Source organism: Uloborus diversus, chromosome 7, assembly GCF_026930045.1.
Source record: "Uloborus diversus isolate 005 chromosome 7, Udiv.v.3.1, whole genome shotgun sequence".
NCBI classification, from domain to species: Eukaryota; Metazoa; Arthropoda; class Arachnida; order Araneae; family Uloboridae; genus Uloborus; species Uloborus diversus.
Genome location: NC_072737.1, coordinates 153,007,967 through 153,027,992, shown reverse-complemented (window position 1 = coordinate 153,027,992; position 20,026 = coordinate 153,007,967). Strand labels below are relative to the sequence as shown.

Sequence of the window (20,026 nt, the reverse complement as noted above, 5' to 3'; positions counted from 1 at the left end):
GAATCAGGTTATTGTTGTATAAGTGAATGTTTAGTCTGGCAAGAATGAGCCTCTCCATAAGCTTACAGACAAAGGATGTTAGCGCGATAGGTCTGTAGCTCCCGGAGATACCAGTGTCTTTTCCTGGTTTTAGAATGGGGATAACAATAGCTCTCTTCCATTCTCGTGGAAGACGACCTATTTTCCATGAAAAATTAAAGATATCTAGGAGTTTCTGCATGCCATGAGGTCCCAGATTGCCGATCATGAATCCATGAATGCCATCAGGGCCTGGAGATTTACGAAGATCCATTGCCCCCAGGGCTAAATTAAGTTCTTTCAAGGAAAACTCGTTGATGAAAATAGGGTCACCAGTGCTAGAGGTCCGACAATTATGGATCATTCTTTTTGAACTGGCCTTGATACCAATATCATTTTGGTTAAACTCCAAATTGCCCACTCTTTTATAGAACTCTCCTAAAATGTTAGCAGCAGTTTTATCATCAGGAGCAGCCTTGCCCTCTGAAGTCAGCACAGTGTTGCACGGCATATTTTGTGGCTGATTATAGCTGAGTGATTGAGCAAGTTTCCAAAGTTTTGTGTTTGGGGTTTTGGCATCGATGCCACTGCACATATTAGTCCAAGCTTCTCTCTTGAGTTTAATATATAGCTGCTTAATGCTAGCATTGAGCCTACTGAGCTCAATCTTTACCTCCATTTCCCCTGTCAGGGTGAGTTTCTTATGTAAAGCATTCCTCTTGAGAATAAGTGTTCTTAGCTCAGGATCCTTATGTTGGAAGTAGGATTTTAGATGTTTAAAGTTGCCCCTAGGGATGGATTGCTTTGAAGCATGAATAATGACATGCTTAAAATTGTGCCACTCCTGTTCCAGATTGTCCATGGTGGTTCTTCTATTGAAGGAAGCTTCTGAGATCTGCTGAAAGCAATCCCAATTTGCCCATTATTAGTAATAAACGTATTGACACGATCTTCTACCGAGCCAAGCGTACACAATCCTTTGGCCTTTTGAAGCCTTTCAAAAACTCCTCTTTTGTACGTATTTCAAAAGAAGAATTTTTGAGACAAAAATTCCTCTACGAAGGTCATTAGAAGGTCATTCGACACAGCTACAATCAGGGGTCCCGTAGGGTATAACTCCATACTCTCAAACATTTTTTAGACATATTATGTATATGATCGCACACACATATTGTGCATTATTTGTTTACTGGGAGTATATCCTCAGAAAAATTAATGGCAACATCACTGGCTACAACTTTAGCTATCTCTTTGTTACCTTTCGTGACGCATGGCCCCTTTGTCACCTCAAATTTACTCTCTAACTTCTGCAAAGAAGTTACGTTGCCAGAAAACAATAGGAAGAAACAAATTGGATCCACCATAAGCAATATTTTTCCTTTCAAACATTTCCGTCACACTTTTACCAGATTTAAAGCAAAATTCAATCGCAGCATACTGATTGTTCATCTTGAAACTATTACTGCGACCATTTCGATGCCACCACGCGAATTGCTACTAAATAGATCCAATAAATTAGAAACTTCGAAAAGGGAGAGAGAAATGTTGCAGTAATTAGTTTTCAAAACTTAATGAATAAAGTGCAAATGTTGCACTAGATTTACAGCCAGTCTTAAAACTTATCGGATGCGTTTTGTTCATATGTCCTCTTGTGGGTGATAAGTAGATAAAATATATTCTTTAGCATTTTTTAAAACGCATTTTGATTAGTATTGTTTAAATAAAGCGTTAAATTTTTACAACTGCAAACATTTTTTACGCATATTCAATCTTAATATGCGTTTATTAATTTTTATATTTTAATTTAAAGTCATTTTTTCACACAAATATGAACTTTATATTTCACTTTATGAAATAAATCTAGATATTTATCAAGTTTTTCTAACATACTCATGTTTTTACAATGATATATTTTTACATACTTCGTATGGGATTCGATCGGAAAAATTGAAAACAAAAGTGCCTAGAAGTGAAGTGAATTGAAGTGCAAAATTATTTTTAAAATTGAGTTGAAATACTAGAAGCAAGCATTTTATAAAATACGCTTAAAAGTGAAATAATTTTATGTACTGTAAAATGATATTATATTGGTTGTTAAGAGGCCCCAAAACCTAACGACTGGCACCACTTAGCCAACTTCTTCGTAACTTACACAGACCATACACACACGTCTGTTATTTCTGCATTCATTTATTATCCCATGCGTTTGTATCTATCTCTGTTTGTAAATTGAGTCGGGAGAAGGAAAAAAAAAAAAACTCACCAGTTGCACTCTTCCGAACCCTCCGACACCCAAAGTAGCTAAAACGTCCAAGTCATCTAATTGAATATGTTTGTATTCTTCATCTAATGTGACAGCCGATGATGACAGTTTGGAAATTCTGCATATGAAACAAAGCATAGATGACATTTTTGTGATGAAAAATACATGACACCATGTTTTCTTCAGTCATAAATAAAATTCAAAAGACCATAATATTCACTAAATGTTAAACTTTCTCTTTTTTTTCCTCTCAAGAACTCTTGCACTGCAATGTGACTCAAATAATCGGAGAAAAAAAGTTACAGTCGTCTCGAAAATTCGAGTCGCAAACGTTCGAGGATCTGCTTAATCCGAGGTGCTTCATTTATGGTTTAAATTAATTTTTTAGTTGCAAAACTAAAAATTAAAATTTGAAAACAAACTTTTCGTAACAGCAAAACTCATCAACTACATTCAGCGTAAAAGTGAAATACGTAATAAAATTAGACTAGTGTTCGCCCAGTAGTCGAAATTCGACCATATTCATAAATGAATATTTGAGAAAACTTGTATGAATTTAACTATTTCCAACATTTTTATTTCTACTCTTGCTCATGTTTACTGCATATCTGGGAGCATACAATTTTTATACGTACACAAAATAACAAACAGTTGTAATTTATTTCAATTTTGCTTTTTGTCTGTCAATCTCAAAATAAATGGATAAAAGGGGATATTTCGGTAATGGGGTCGTTTCCGAAATTTTAAAAGTATTTTTTTTTTCTGAAAGAGCATGCTTAAAAACAAAGGTTTTAACCATTTTTTAAATAATTTGAAAATATTTAATATTTTTTAACTATTATTTTAATCGATGCGCAGATTGAAATCCATTTTTTACGCTTCTGCACATGGCATCAAAAGCGATGAAATGCCATTCACTGATGTCATTAGCGCACAACGCAAATTATCATAACCTGGAAACATGGTTGCCAGCAAAGCATAAAAATTTTGCCCGACTATGGAGTAGCGCGCCAAAGTACGTCACTTGAAACGTCATAAAGACCACGCTTTATTTCCAAAATCAAACATTTAAAAATAATAATAAAAACTAACTGTCGGGAAAATAAAAGTTTTTTCTGGCTCCACGTTATTTCTTTTGCTTATTCTATCAATTTCATTGACTAAAAGTAGTACTTTTAACTGAAGAAAACAACCCCAACAAATTGATGTGGTCGTCAAATTCCTGGCTTGAATAATTTTTTTTTTGATACAATGTTGTTTTGTGCTTAACCTATGCGAATAGACATTTCCCTACTCTTTGTTTACGTATGCAAAGGAAAAACATTTTTCGCGCTGAAATTGGAAACAAAAAATTTCACGCCAATGGATAAAAATCGCCAATCATCCAATTTTAAAATGGAATGAAGCAGCAAATTTCAGTTTATACGAAAAAACTTCTGCGTGAACAATATTACTTATAAAACTTCTACTATTATTGAGTAATTTGCTTTGACATCGTCATTAGAAATATAAATTTCCAAGTATGAAATGAACGAACTCTACTCGTGGCAATATAACTGTCAATTCGAAAACACTGGACGTCTCAAAAAAAAGTAGTTTTTAAAAAAAGGTCGTCTTTGAGATTTGATTAGGGGAGACCGGGGCACGTTTTCGATTTGACTTTAACTCGTTAGCGAGCCGGTAGAGCAAAGCACCGACCAGACTATTTGAAAGGCAGCGCCACTAGATGACAACTACGAGAGTTTCAGTCGGATGACTGTTCACATCGCTGCGTAACAACTGTTTCACTTGTTTTTATACAGGTAAGTAAAATTTTGATGACTTCATTTAAACTAAAAACAAACATATACGTCTTAATTTAAGTTTTTGTCTATTGTAATATTTCGAAAGAGCACATTTAGGAGCTACCAGTGATGTGATAGTTTGTCCATAAAATTCTTTTTTTTTTGACCGTGTGCGTGAAGTTAAAGGACCCGCATGGCGACAGGGCACGTTTTCGAATACCAAGCGGGGCATATTTTTGCATCGAAAACGTGCCCCGCCCCCTTCGATTGCTACTATTTATCGATGTTTATTACATTATTTACGCTTAAATGAAGAATAAATAGTTAAATACACATGAAAAGGTAAGCTTCTTATTTGACAACTTATATTTTTAAACAAAAAACAGACAAAAAATAAATCACAATCTCAATCATTTATGAGAGATACATGTTAAAACAAAATAGGCCTAAGTGTTTATAAAAATAGCATTAAACTGATATGTTCACAGAATGACTTGATTATTATGACTAGATATTGATCTGTGTGTTGGGTTTTCAGATTTGTCATGGTACGACACTACAAAAAGAAGTTTGAAAGAGGCAAGTATACCATAGAGACTATAGAATGGTGTCACCCTGCTTTCTTTCCCACCTCACTGCAGCCACAAGCTTCAGCCGTTGGATCGCAGCGTGTATGGGCTATTGAAGAAGCACGTTAATACTGCCTGTGATGCTTGGGTTTGCACAAATAAAAGGCCTATGAAAATATATGATGTCCCATCAATTATGGCAACAGCAACGCCTCTGGTTTTAACGCCAAACAATATAATGTCCGCCTTCAGGGTGTCAGGGATTTTTCCCTTGAACCAAGATATCTTTACAGATGCCGATTACATGCCAGCCTATTTCACCGACAGACCTGCCCCAATGCAGGCAGAGGTGTACAGGCCTATAACAGGGCAGCACGAAGAGGCTGATACTCAAGTTCTAACACAGCCAAACGTAGGTTGTTCCACCCCAGAAGAAGTGATACCTCTGGAAAAAGCGGGTCCGAGAAAACAGATTGGCAAAGGAAGAAAGAAGAGAAAGCCGGTCATTTTGACCGACACTCCGGTCAAAGAGCAGCTTAGACTAGAGCAGCAACAAGCTAAGCAGAGAAAACAAATGAAAAATGAGAATGAAAAGAAAGATAAGAAAAATGTAAAAAAAGAGTTTATTTAAGAGACAAATTGGAAAATCTAACAAGCCCAAAGAAAATGAAGAATCAAGTGATGAAGAGGAAGAATACTGTGCATGCATTTACTGCTTGGAATTGTACAGTAAATCTAAGGCTAAAGAGATATGGGTAAAGTGCACTCGTTGCAAAAGATGGGCCCACGAGTCATGCATCAAAGGAAATCCTATGTTCTTTGTATGCATTAATAGTGACAGTGACGGTGTAGTGTTTTTAACAATCCTACATGTATTAAAACTATTAAGTTGCCAAGTTGGAGATGAGTTTTTTTAAATGTATAATTACTGAAAATCAATAAATAACCTAGCTTGAAAATATTTTGTTTGATTTCCTAATTTATATTGATATAAGTGCATGCAAAAACTTGTCCCTGTCTATTAATAAGGTATGCGAAAACTTGCCACGGTCACGGGGCACATTTTCGCACGTGACATAACGACACTTAAAACTATTTTTCTCTAAAACAAAGCTTAATTAGTTGATGTAAGTAATTCCACGTTGTAGCCAAGGTTTCTCTGAATGGTGTAGTACAGTTTTTTCAAACTTAGGTAAATAAATAAAAAATAATAATAATAATTAAAAAATAGCACGAAAACCTGCCCCGGTCTCCCCTATGGTTAAGGGCGATGCAAAACTGATGTCACACATTTCAACACTTTCTACCCTCTCCCCCTTTTGTCACAAATTTTGCACTTCACCATACTCCCTCTTCCCTTAGTCACATGTCACGCTGTTTTCCATAAACGTTCCTTTAAAAAAAAGCTTGTTGTCACATTCTCCCCATTGTATGCCTCTCTTGTCATGTCTTTCCTCTCCCTTGTCACAAACTGTTTTCGTGAATCCCACCTTAAAGCGGGACTTCATTCGTGGGCAGCACCTATTTTGTGGCAACCGTATGCAAATATACATTTTCCTACTCTTTGTTTTCGTATGCAAAGTAAAAACATATCTCGAGCTGCAATTGGTGCCAAAAATTGGACGCCAATAGATGAAGAGCGCCAGCCAATTTAACAATTATTGAAATCTTCCCGAATGAAATGATCCTGCAAAACTCAGATTATACGTAAAACTTCTGGATGAGCAATGCTTCTTTTAATAAGTTTAATATTATTGAGTAAGTTGCCTTGACCTCTGCCGTTAGAATTATTAAGTTCCAAACAGTCAAATAAACGAATCCTACTGGCTACATTAAAAATTGTCCATTCAAAAACACTGGACGTCGCAATAACAGAGTAATTTTTAAAAAAATCGTGTTTGTGATTTGTTTACGGTTTAGGGGAAAACTGACAAATGCACTTTTCAAAATTTTTGATCTAACTCCCCTTTGTCGCAAAGTTTCACATTTCACCACAACCCCCTTAATAAGTAAAAATTCTGTACAAACAATATTCTTAGTAAAAGTAGGCATGATCTTGCCGTTAAATTAAAATTTCCAACAGTCAAATGAATGAACTCTACTCACCGCAACATATAATGGGGTCATATCTAAAATTTTAAAAGTATTTTTTTTTTCTGAAAGAGCATGCTTAAAAACATAGGATCTAACCATTTTTTAGATAATTTGTTTAAATTTAATATTTTGAAAAACTTTGCTTAAATCTGTGTGCGTTCATTGTTTACGCTTCTGACGATGACATCACAAATGATGAAATGCCATTCAACGTTGCCATTCACAGAGCAAAATATTTTATTCGTGTCTTTACTCATATGGATTGGCAACGATATGGTTGATAACAAGCGTAGAGCGAATTTTAATTCGCTTCTTGATTATCATAACGTGGAAACGTGGTAGAAAGATGCGCAAAGAGCATCATTTGTGACGTCATCAAGACCACGCCTTGTTTGAAAAATTTGACATTTAAAAAAATTAATTAAAAAATAACTGTTGGGAAAATGAAAGTATTTTCTGGGTCCTTGTTATTATTATTATTATTATTATTATTACTTCCTTTTACAAAAAAGGAAGTATTGTATTCGCGAAAAAATTTTCACTCAAAAATCGCCCTTAATTTCCATTTTGCTCACCCCCAAATGAATGTTGAGTTTTTTTTTCGATTCGACCACATGCGGAAAAGTGCCTAAGAATGTATAGACACGCGAAATATCCATTTTGACCATCACCGAGGTAATTACAACGACTTTTCTCGTGACGTCTGTATGTATGTGCGTATGTGTGTATGTGCGTATGTGCGTATGTGCGTATGTATCTCGCATAACTCAAAAATGGTATGTCCTAGAAAGTTGAAATTTGGTACATAGACTCGTAGTGGGGTCTAGTTGTGCACCTCCTATTTTGGTTGCATTCGGGTGTTTCTAAAGGGGTCTTTTGCACCTTTTTGGGGGGAAATCATTGTTAATTTCGATGCAAACTCAAGTGGTGTTATAATTTGGCGGTCACTTGGCGATATATCGCCAGTCTTTTGGTTGCCAAGTTTTGTCGCCAACTTGGCGAAAAATTTTGCGATTTTTTTTTTTTTTTAAATCTGCTTTCAATGTGGCCATTGCTAGTGATATTTAAAGAGTTAGAGAGAGAATCCCATTAAAATTGCAATAATAGGGAAATAGCATTAAATTGGTGTAAAAGGAAGTCATGTGATGCACACATCAGCTCGTTATTATTATTTCGCTTATTCTATCAATTTCATTGGCAAAAGGTACTACTTTTGACTGAAGGAAACAACCCCATTGTCCACGCGAAAGCACTGGACGTCGTAATAATACGCCAATTTTATCAAAAGTTTCACCTTGAGATCTGTTTGTGGTCATAGCAAATGCAGGTATTATTGGGAGCTGGAACTGAAAGTCGTCCCTCACTCCGTAAAATAATTCATTTAAATATTAAAATCGCGAGAGCATAATCAAAGAGAAAATATTTTTAAATGCCCGTAGTTACCCAAAAAGCCTCAATAATAAAAACAAATGCAAGTATTTCATTTCTTTATGCTCAAGCGAGAATTGGCAACACCACAATATTATCCAGCAATTTCTTCACGCTAACTATGTCGCGTGAAAAAGCAAATAAAAATTAATTTTCACTAACTTTTAATTGCTTCTAGCGCGTTTTATAGCCATTTTAGCGGATTGGCATTTTCGAACGGTAAACCGGGTAGAACGTGTTTTATAGTATTTTGCACGAGCTTTCCAACCATACCAAGCTTGAAGCGCTGAAATGCATTTTTCATGTTGAAAGAGCTGTTTAAAAAACCAATTAAAACACAATGTTTCACACTTCCAACAATGAATTTCCACAATGGAAAAGAGATAAAATAAAAATTTTAGAGTTTTGCTAACTGAAAAACGCTTATAACTTTTTTTCTAGTGGATTTAGGTTATTGGACCTTGGGCGCCCTGACAATTTCTTCGTTAGGAGTATTTTTTAAAGACCTTTCCAACCATATCAAATTAGAAAAAATTGGACCATCCAGCGCAGAAAGAGCCTTTTAGGACGAAAATGCGTTTTTATTAATATCTCCGTTAATTAGCGTTTGATTAAAAAAAAAAAATTATTGATGACACTAAAACTCGGCAATAGCTACCGAACAAAAATGAATGAAAGAAAATGTTGTTTCGGGAAGTTGGTCGGGAAGAAATTCCCAAAAACTCAAAGTCTTCTGAAATTAAAACAAAGAATTTTTTGAAATCAATAATCTTAATTCCAAATTATTTGATTAAAATAAATTAAATGAGCTAATAACTTACCTTCGTATTCTTGCTTCGTCTCCATAATCTTTGTTCTGAAGCTCTTGCAAATCTCCAATTAATTGATTGAAAGATCTGCGAAAAAACAAAATAAATATTTACTAAAAAAAGTAATTAATATATTATATTTTCGTTAGGAAATAATGTATTTTCCGGCATTTGTTTATTGAACATTACTAAACAAAGAATATCAAATTTCCTCCCCTTTCAGCCTCATATCCAAATTGTGGAGTTAGAGATGACTGGTGATCCCATCTTTTGACGATAGAGCCAGTTATCATACATCAGTCTTAGGGGTATCGATGACCTATCTACTCGGTGTTTCTTTACAAATGAACGTTAATTCTGAGACATTAAATGGATGAACGGCCTAATAGCAATCCATCTCCAAGTTTAGAATCGATATTGAAAAGAATATCAAATGTAATGGTTAAGAGAATTTAGAAGAAAGCAACCTGCGTTTATCTATTTAGATAAAATGTAAACTAAAATCCGACTGCGAAAAACAGTTGACTGAGACAAGATTTATTTACGCAAGTATTCACCAGGGTATTCGACTCACGGTCAGACACTTGAAGACCTGAACCTCAGATGGAATCTTTAGTAGAAGACTGCTTCGATATGCGGTTTAGCTGTATTATAAGGGCAAAATATCGTTTATAAAACGTCGAATCGTATAATAAATACGGGGATTATTAAGTCGATTCAAACCTCGGATGGACAAGCGAACAACCTCCGTCCTTTTGATTGCCGGTTCTGTGCTTCAAATTACCTGGCTTCAAGTCAGATGCTTATATAGAAATTAATCGGTCGTGCATTCGCATATAGAGAATGATATAGGGTGTTTGTAAAACTTTATACCTTATCTGACCTTTATCGAGTTGTCATATAAGAGATTTTTTCGGTTTCTCCTATCAAGTATGTAAGTAAGAGATGTTACCCGTAAAAATGCTCTATGAAGACAGATTTCTTGAAAAGGTATCCTGCTCGGGAAAAAAATCACGAATTGAGCTTTGGCGCAGCACAGTTCATTTAGGTTCTGGGGCCCCAAACAAAAGAAAGGGGTGGGGTTTCAAAAATACATGGAAATGATAAGTCTAACGAGAGTAAGAGGAAAATGTAGCTTCTGCCCTTGTAGGCAAAGGGTAGAAAAAGTTAGCTCAGTACCTCTGTTAGCTTAATTGAGTTGTGTTGTACCCCATCAGCAGTCTCAGTAGAGGTGCTCTCTTCTTTTGAAAGAATATAAGCGTTTTCCGATATAAGTTTTTTGAAATTTTAATTTTTATTGTAGCAACATCATTTAATTGTAACTTCATTTTTATTCCTTGGTACCAGTCGACAATGAATGTGTTATCCGAGTTTCTTTTTGTAGTTTGAACTGAATATCGAGAAAAGTTTTCTTTAAATTTATTCTTTCTATTTTAGTCTTGGTACATCTTTTACGGTCGGTTAAATATAAAAACATCAATAGCGCTATCTGAAAAAACGAAATTTTATATTTATAATGAGTGTAATACTCTTCACAGCACTTATTTTTCTCACATGTAAGTTTCAAAGCATTTGCATGAAAAACCCAGGATTAAACAACTCAACTAGCAAGAAGTGCGTAAAACAGAACTCTAGTGGAGGCCTGTTCCATCGTTCCATCGCCTCCAGGAACCGAGTTGCCTCTTCTGTTCTATATGGGATACGTGGTATGATAAAAAGAACCAATTCTTATCATGAGTGCTAATAATTGATTAACAGATTAAAGTGACTAATTATAAGGTTCATTCAAATGAAATCATTGAATGAAATATAAGGTTCATTCAATGAGTGCATCTAACCTCACATTAGACGTTAGAGGGCGTCACGTAATTGTGTCTTTGGAATCACTATCTATTTAGAGAGACTGGCGCATGCGCAACGTTTAATGTTGCACAGCGACTGTGCGGTCTCACACCGAAGAGAAGGTTGTCACACAAGTTATCGTTAACTACGGAACGTGTCCTTGTTTGACCACAAAGGCCCACTGCTTGTCGAGTTCCTGGAACAAGGAATCGCCATCAATGCCCAGTATTATCAAGTCACTTCACAGAACCTTAGACTGGCCGCCCTTCTAAGCGGCCGTGACGTAAAATTCCTTCACCCAGCGATGTATCGAAGAGCGGCCGTGTCGAAAAATTTCGCCATGAATATTCTTCCATAGAATTTTACGCCGCAGCCGTTCTCGAAGCAGAATATTCAAGGCCAAATTTTTCGACACGGCCGCTCTTCAATACATTGCTGGGTGAAGGAATTTTACGTCACGGCCGCTTGAAGGGTTAAGTCGAAGCGGCTAGGTGTTGTTCAAAGGTGCCCACACACAGCTAATGCGGTGAAGACGACATTGCAGCAGTTTCGGTCAAATCGATGGAACATCCACAGTACAGTCCAGACCTTTCACCGCGTGACTTTCATGGGTCAAAGTTTTCAGAGGTCAGACGTTTTTGGACCTCTGAAACAAGCTATTCGCGGACAACGTTTCACAACGGACGGCGAAGTGAGTGACTGAGTTCAGGCCTGGATCCGACAGCAGCCTTCAAAGATGGAATCAACCGACTAATGTTTCAAAGGAATAAATGTGCCAACAGTTTTGGCAACTGTTTTTGAGTTAATAAAGTCGTTACCGTTACTTTACCCTAGTGACCGGGTTTCATTTAAATGCCCCCTATATTATGGAGCTGTGAAAAAAATGTTTGAAACAAAACAAATTCTGCTGTATATTAAAATGGTAATTTATACAAACGATCGTACTCTCGGTTAAGAGTGAGGCACTCCACTCCAGGATCTTCAGCAATAACATTAGCTGTTCTACGATCTTCTCTATAAACAAAAAAAAAAGTTTAAACTTCCGAATGTGTAAAGAAATTAAATTGCATATTAAATTAAAATGAACATAAAACAAAAGGAGTTGATTTAAAATATATTTATGTCATTGGGAATATTTATAAAGAAACAACAGCCAAACTACTCCCTCCCCCCCCCCGTAAAAAAACGAGTAATGTGCGCTAGGCAGGTTAACGGAAGTATCTACAACTTCTTTTCTGCATTTTTTTTTTTTTCATCTACTTTACTTAAGTTTTGCTGCCCAAATTTGATTCTTTGGTTTCCGTGGAAAATTCCAACATTTTCCTAGTGACTGTGGAGAATCAAAAAAATGCATTTCCTTACTCCCAAAAACTGAGAAGAATCGCTCTAAATAGAGCATGTTGGAATTAGAACCCCTATAACTGGAGAGGACGACGCATCCGCCATTTTGGAGCGAACGTATTGGACTTATCGCACAACAGGGAAATACAGAATAGGAGACATTCCGTAGAACACTGCAATACAATCGAGTCTCGACTTACGCGAGGGATGCGTTCCACGACCCCTCGCGTAAGTTGAAATTTTGCGTTGTAGAAAAGGGAATGTGTAAAAACTTTTATAAACATAACCAATTATTTTAGACACTTGTAAACACCACCTCACTGTGTTAAAAACCATTTCTTAACTATACATTACTGTTTCTTACATAAAAAACTGAATTTTCATTTGTATTTAAAAAAAAAAGAAAAAAACGTTTTATTCCGCAGAAAATACTGCTACGATGCACAAAATCAGTGATTAGTGAGAAAGAAAGACATAAATTAAACCAGAACGGTACGTACAGTATGTAGTAAAAAAAAACAAATGCATTATAGTTGCAATGTACAGTAGATCCAGTAATGATATTTGTTTTTTAAAAAAAGTGAAGATGATGATGATTTATGCTGTGTGATCTCAAAACGTTATTCTTATGTAGTGTTAAACACACAATACAGTTGCTTCACTTGTTCTTTTATAACGTTTCCATCTGTGGCAACACACCTCTTCCTGGTTTCTCAAATTCTCAATACAAGAGCAGCTTCCATTTTCACAATTTTTGCATTTTGCTTAGATACTACTCAGTGAACTTTTAAGGGTTTCCTTTTTTTGACATTTAATTGTATATATATATGGAAGATTCACTCATACCTAATTGTCGTGCTATCTTCGATGCATTTTAAAGTTGTTCAAGCACATAAAATCTTTAGCTTTTCTTTAACTGTCGAATTTTTTTCTTTTTCTATCTATCTTCACAAACTTTAGATGAAACAGCGCTCATAGATGTCATTATATTTCATAAACGTTTATAAATAGAATGATAAAAATAAATGGAAAATGAGGAGTAGTTATTTGTGTAAACAATATTCAGACTAGTATGGTGTGGGAACTTCCGCTGCCAGTGATGCTAAAGGGATGAAGGTGCATTCACCAAAAATACATTTTTAGTAGCCAATAACAAGGTCGATACTTACACACCACGATTCCCTTTCGAAAATTTTCCTGTTACGGGCGAGGAATTCGCGTTAGGTCTAAAATTCTTTACTATTGAAAAAATCGCGTTATAGCCATTTCGCGTAAGTCGGATCGCGTTGTAGCGGGAGTCGACTGTATGTTAGCAAACATTACAAAGCATATATAACGTAATGATAGTAAAATCATGAGAAATAAATCGATATTAGCCTCACACAAGCGAGCTCCATTTCCAGGCTGTCAGTCACTTCGTCGGCTACTAATTATCCATTTCTTTTTTCTTTCTGCAGCTGCTGGAAATCCTGAAAAGCTAATATCCTTTTTAGGAGCTGTTTTCACATTAACAGCCGAACAACCACCCATTTGACTCAATTTAACATATGCTAAAGAAATGTAAACATCAGGAGCAATGCTATCGCTGCGAAGCACTGGATCAAGTTTGCTCCAAAATGGCGGATGCGTCGGCTCCTTCACTATAGCGGACTTAGTTGGAATCATCAAGGGGTGGTCTTCCACCAGCAGTGGATTGATTAAGTCTGACTATGATGATAATAATAATATTAATGTTTATTACGTTTAAAAGAATTTGATGATGGTACTCGGAACAATTGCATTTCGTTTTACTTTGGAAATCTTTTTTAGCGTCTCTGCGCTGCATGATTTAAGTTTGATCCTTCGGCAGGAACAGAATTCGCACGTCAGTCGTGTTACAAAATATGTTTTTGAACTTTAAGTACTCATTGCTTGTTAAGATTTTTGAGCTAATTTCAAGCTAATAAATCAGTTTTCTTATTTATTTCATAACATTTTTTTGATACTCTTAGAAAATTCCAAATGGTCGCAGATTATTTCCGGGCAACGTTTCGAGGTTTTACGGGTTTCCACCAGTTACCTGTGAAAAACAAGTATTTCTAAGCATTTCCGAAATCGCTATTAGTTTTATAAATGCCGAATTTTCACTGTTATGGAAGAAAAAAAAACATTTTTAGCTACCAGCGTGAAAATATATTCAGCTTCTGTGTAAGATGTTTCGCCCTTAGCTAAGTTATGGCCCTTTCCAGATTAACTGCGTCATAAACAAGGACGAAATACAGTCTCTGGGTATCGTAGATTAGCAGGTAAATGAGCTGCTCGGTAACTGAGTCAGCTTCAGGCCAAATTTGCTTCAGGTATTTCCCTGGTAAGTCAGGAAGGCGCCTGGTTATTACCAGTAGCTAAGTGATCTCTAAAGGTTTCTGATTTATTCCTGAAACATGACTGGGTTTTATTCGAAAGGTTTCTAAATTGTCAGAAAGATTTCAGGTTAACTTTAAAAAGATTACTGAATTTTAGCAGGAAATTTTCTTGTATTTGACAGATATGTTACTGGTATAAATTAGGCACATTAGCTTCCCATTATTTTCCAGGAACGATTCGAAATTATTTTTACCACAGTGTAAATGCACATTGCAAAACCGATGACAGTCACGATGTTCATGCTTATAACATGTCTGCAATCGTTATGAATCTGCTTTGTTTAATGATTTGAATGATTTCAACTTTAGTTTCTGCATTTTTCACAATATCGAGTACCGAAATTTCAACACTCGCAAATTTCTTACCTTAGTAGTGCTTGTTCTCCGAAGTATTCTCCCCGATCCAGTATCCGCACTTCTTCCTCTGAATAATCGCCGAAGTCATTTACTATTTTCTGTGTCACACGAACCTGCAAATTAAACGAGCATGACTTCCTTTTACTCCAATTTAATGTCATTTCCCCGTTATTGGCAATTTTAGTGTGATTTAATTGTTTATTCTCTAAATATCACCAACAGTGGCCATATTGAAACCAAATTTTAAAACAAAAATCGCAAAATTTGTCGTCAAGTTAGCGACAAATCTTGGCGTCCCCCCAAAAAAAGGCGATATATCGCCAATTGTCCGACAAATTATAACAGCACTTGAGTTTACATCGAAATTAACAATGATTCCCCCCCCCCAAAAGGGGCAAAAGACCCCCTTAGGAACATCCGAATGCAACCAAAAGAAACGTGCACAACTAAACCCCACTAGGAGTCTACGTACTAAATTTCAACTTTCTAGGGCATACTGCTTTTGAGTTATGCGAGATACATACACACATACACATATATGCACATACGCACAAAACATACGTACATACGGACGTCACGAGAAAATTCGTTGTAATTAACTCGGGGGTCGTCAAAATGGATATTTCGGGTGTCTGTAGGTTCCTAGGCATATATTCACGTTTGGTCGGGTCAAAAAAAAAAAAAAAACTCAACATTCATTTGGGGATGAGAAAAATGAAAATTAAGTCCGATTTTTGAGTGAAAATTTTTTCGCGAATACAATACTTCCTTTTTTGTAAAAGGAAGTAAAAAGCATTTATTGTAATTAAATGGCGTAACTTAAATCATGTAAAACATGACAGTTTACCGACCCACTTTACGTACGAGTCGTTTGCGTTCCATGTCCGTGATGTGGATGGTTCGTAACTCATTACACTGTAAAAAAAATTCCACAACGTTACTGAGTATTTCCATGTAATGTTTCGAGATTTCAATGGTTTTTATCCACTTCCTGGAAAAATCAAGTATCATTGTAAAAACGTTTCCTGAATTGTTACAAGTTGCACGAATGCATACTTCTCACTTGTGAAAAATATTTTTAGCTCCCAGTTTAAAGATTAACTGAGCATATTTACAAAGTGTATCGGCTTCAGTTCGATTACAGCCCATCCAGACTGATTAAGTTCCCAAAGAAAGTGAATAAGTTCATGGACTACGAGCTTTGCAAGAATTAGAGGAGAGTAAAATTCTTGCTACTTACTTGCAATTCTGTCTTAGCTTTGGTCATGTTTGCAATACTGCTTTTGGAATTTTTTTGATAAATCAGGAAGGTGCCAAGCTATTATATTAAACCTACTTAAGTTTACTCTAAAGGTCCAGAGACACGACTGGTTTTAAACGGGAAGATTTCTGGATTTTTCAAGAGGTTTCCATGATAATTTCAAGAAGGTTACTGATTTTTAGAGGAAAATAGTCCTGGTTTTTGCAAGATATGTTACTGGCAGAAATTGGGCACATCAGCTGCCCATTATTTTCCAGGAACGTTTCTGAATCGTTTTTAGGGTATATTGTTTTTGAATAGCAATGTGTTGTTCAAACAGATCAGTTTTTATACAGGGTGACTCAAAAAAATGGACCCAGTTTCTAGTTTTTATATTTCCTGAACTACACATTGTACCTGAATTCTGTAAATAACAAATGATTACATTGTAAAAACATTTTCGAAACGTTACTGGAAAATAATAGGCTGCTAACTTGCCTAATTTCTGTCACTAACGTATCGAATGTTCCCGCTTCAAGTTTGTTTTCTTTCTGACATTAACATGAAATCTTTCTGAAAAATTCAGAAACTTTCCGAATCAAAGCCAGTAATCTCTCTGGACTAACTCAGGACCCTTCAGTGAAAACTTATATATGTATGTAGTAATAGCTTTAAGCCTTCCTGATTTACCAGGAAAGCTCCTAAAGGAAATGCGTCCGAAGCTAAGACGGAATTGCAAGCATTTCCTTCAAAGCTACATTATCTGGTGACGGCATTTTGCCCTTGATCGGGGCTCAACCAATAAACGGAGGCCGTAGATAAACTGAAGGAGAACCACCTAAAAAGAAGTGTAATATTTTTTTACACATGTAAGAAAAGAAAAATTTCAACAGTGAAAAATCGACATTCATGAAACTTGTTGCGATTCAGGGAACCTTCTCACAAAAAATTTGTTTTTCGCAGGAAACTGCTGTAAAACCTTGAAAATACGAAACGTTACCCGGATCAGTGACATTTCGGATTTTTTTACGGTGTCATACATATATATATATATATATATATATATATATATATATATATATATATATATATATATATATATATATATATATATACGTTGAAGTTTTTCTCGGACGCCACAGATAAAAACTACACGGTAGTCCAATGGGGTTGTTTCCTTCAGTCAAAAGTAGTACTTTTAGCAACTGAAATTGATAGAATAAGCAAAAAAAAAAATAACATGGACTCAGAAAATTCTTTCATTTTCCCAACAATTATTTTTTAATTAATTTTTTTAAGTGTCCGATTTTGCAAACAAGGCGTGGTCTTGATGACGTCACAAATGATGCTCTTTGGCGCATTTTGTACCGCGTTTCCACGTTATGATAATCAAGAAGCGAATTAAAATTGCGCTCTATGCTTGGTATCAACCCTATAGTTGCCAATACACGTGAGTAAAGATGCGAATTAAATATTTTGCTCTGTGAATGGCCACACTGAACGGCATTTCATCATTTGTGATGTCATCGGCAAGAAATGTAAACTTTGAAAGCGCACCGGTTTAAGTAATTTTTTAAAAATATTAAACTTAAACAAATTCATTAAAAAACGGTTAGATCCTATGTTTTCAATCATGTTCTTTCAGAAAAAAGTACTTTTAAAATTTTGGAAACGACCCCATTCACCCCACACTCGAAGACGCATGTTTTGCGTCTACTGCCACTATGTGATAAAGTTTCACAGGTCATTCAAATCTACATGAAGAGGAGGTAAGAAAACATTATCGTTCAAGAACACTTTCAAGCAAAAGCAGGATGTGAGATCTGGGGCCTTACAATGATTATATCTAGAAGGGAGTCGTTAACGAGAAACTGGTCAGAAAACCAGTTTTTCGTCGTGCGTGACGTCACTTTCCGTGAGGCACCATTTCTCCCTACCATGATATCCTAAACGTCTTGCTGCCGGCTTTAGCTGCCGAGAAGGAGCATTCTCGTTTTCACCCGGGTGGCAGGTGGTGAGTTCGCTTTCTCGGGAGGTGAGAAGTGCTTCCTATTCAAGATGGCGGTGGCTGTTTACACTTGCGTTGTGATGGAAATTTTGCAATTTTGGGATTTCTAATGCTTGTAATTTTGCAAGAGGAGTCTAGGAAATATTGCAGCCAAGTTACTTTCAATAATAGTAACATTATTATAGGAACATGGTTTTCATTAAACACTGACGCATTGTTTAAATCGTTTAGTAATTTAAATATCTTCGGTTTCAAAATATTATGAACATGTTTTTCGTTATAAAGTGGTACGAACACATTTTTCTTAGGCTCATTCCTCGAATATGGATGTTTTTAAATGAACATTAATTATGATGAGGTCAAATAGATACATTTTTTAACAATTTCGATCGCGAGAAATGACTCATTTCTTGGTTTATATATTGGTGTTTCTGCCTTTAAATTACATGTTTTGATAGTTTTGACATGCATATTGCTGGTATCAATTTTGCGACGTTAAGCAACGTTGCTCTACAGATAGACGTTTTCTAATAACTGAGAATATTTTTACAGTCCCCCCAAACCTTTATTTTTTGTACATATAATTTTGTCTTAAAAAATAGCAGGGTATGAATGTTGGTCATTTTAATAGAACCTCAAGATCCTTAGAAATTTTTCACCTACCAAATATTTTTTAATTTACATTTCATAAAATATCAAGCTTTATTTTTCGAATCAAACTGCATTCAGTTTTTTTTTTCCGCAGTATGTTTACGCACTGTTTTGTTGTAACCTCAGTACAAAATCAGCGCGAAACACTTTCCATGTAATTAATTAAAAGAAATAAAGTTTAAACCCCACAGCACTTTTCATGTTAAGTTATAAGTTATACACTATTCTAGCCGAATTGATTTGCTGGACCACTATTTTTTCATTAGAAGTAATGAGAAAGGGTATTGTAGTCAATTCAAAACGATAGTTTTTGAATTCCCCAGCTTTATTATTAATCCATTATTCTTCAAATTTGCATTAAATAAAAAAAGGTTTTTCTTTTTCTTTTTTTTTTTTTTAAATATATTTCACCCTGTCTATTTGAAAATCCCTGATTGAGTAGATAGGAGTAAAAGCTATAACAGTAGCCTGACTAGCTCTCACCACTTAAAAAAGAACTTAATTTTGGGCCAGTTTATAACATAAGATAGAATAAACAAAAAATAAATGCATAATCATACAAAGAACACATAAACACAACACAAGTAATGCAATAAAGTACGTCTATTTTATAACGGAACCCAGGTATACTATTACAAATATGCTACTTTATCCTAAATTGACTGCAATAGAATTGAGTATAAAATTGTTTAATCTTTTCTTAAACAAATTTCGATCATTAATGGTTTTTTAAAAAAATGGGTAAGGTGTCCACAATCTTGGTCCGTAAGAGCTAATGCCATAAAACAATAGATTTGTTTTTGCGTTAATAGGTATAATGTTTTCACGGTTTCTAGTGGGGTCATTATGAACCAAAAAAATTCTGTCAAATGGTTCTTAAAAGCCGTTTGTTTTGCTTTTGAAAGATAATCAAGAGCGAGTCCATCGTTTATTTTTTCAAAAAATATAACAATTGCTTATTTTTTTCTTTTTAATTAATAAAGATTCCACCTTTCTCAAGGCTTTGTACAGAATCATGAAATCAAAACAAATATGTGGCGCATGAAAGTTCATGAAGAAAGAGAATTCTTTGGTGTAAACGAAGATTAACAGTCACTAGTTTCAAACTACAGCAACCGTGCTTCCCAAATCGGCATTTCTAATTATACGAAACATAATCGTAAGGATGAGACTACATTGTCAACAATTTAGGGGGAGAGGGATAATCTTAAAACTAGACC

The 20,026-nt window shown here is 35.4% G+C and overlaps 1 protein-coding gene across 2 annotated transcripts in view; it reads right to left on the bottom strand.

The window, feature by feature from the left end:
• The window catches only part of LOC129225504 (cGMP-dependent protein kinase, isozyme 1-like), an 82,423-nt gene that overhangs the window by 49,043 nt on the left and 13,354 nt on the right, over nucleotides 1-20,026 (bottom strand). For both annotated transcript variants that reach the window (XM_054859932.1, XM_054859933.1), the window contains exons 7-10: nucleotides 14,917-15,020; nucleotides 11,753-11,821; nucleotides 8,978-9,052; nucleotides 2,282-2,399 (exon numbers count right to left, since the gene is read on the bottom strand). In XM_054859932.1, the coding sequence (XP_054715907.1) occupies nucleotides 2,282-2,399; nucleotides 8,978-9,052; nucleotides 11,753-11,821; nucleotides 14,917-15,020 (366 nt within the window). The remainder of the gene's footprint in view (nucleotides 1-2,281; nucleotides 2,400-8,977; nucleotides 9,053-11,752; nucleotides 11,822-14,916; nucleotides 15,021-20,026) is intronic.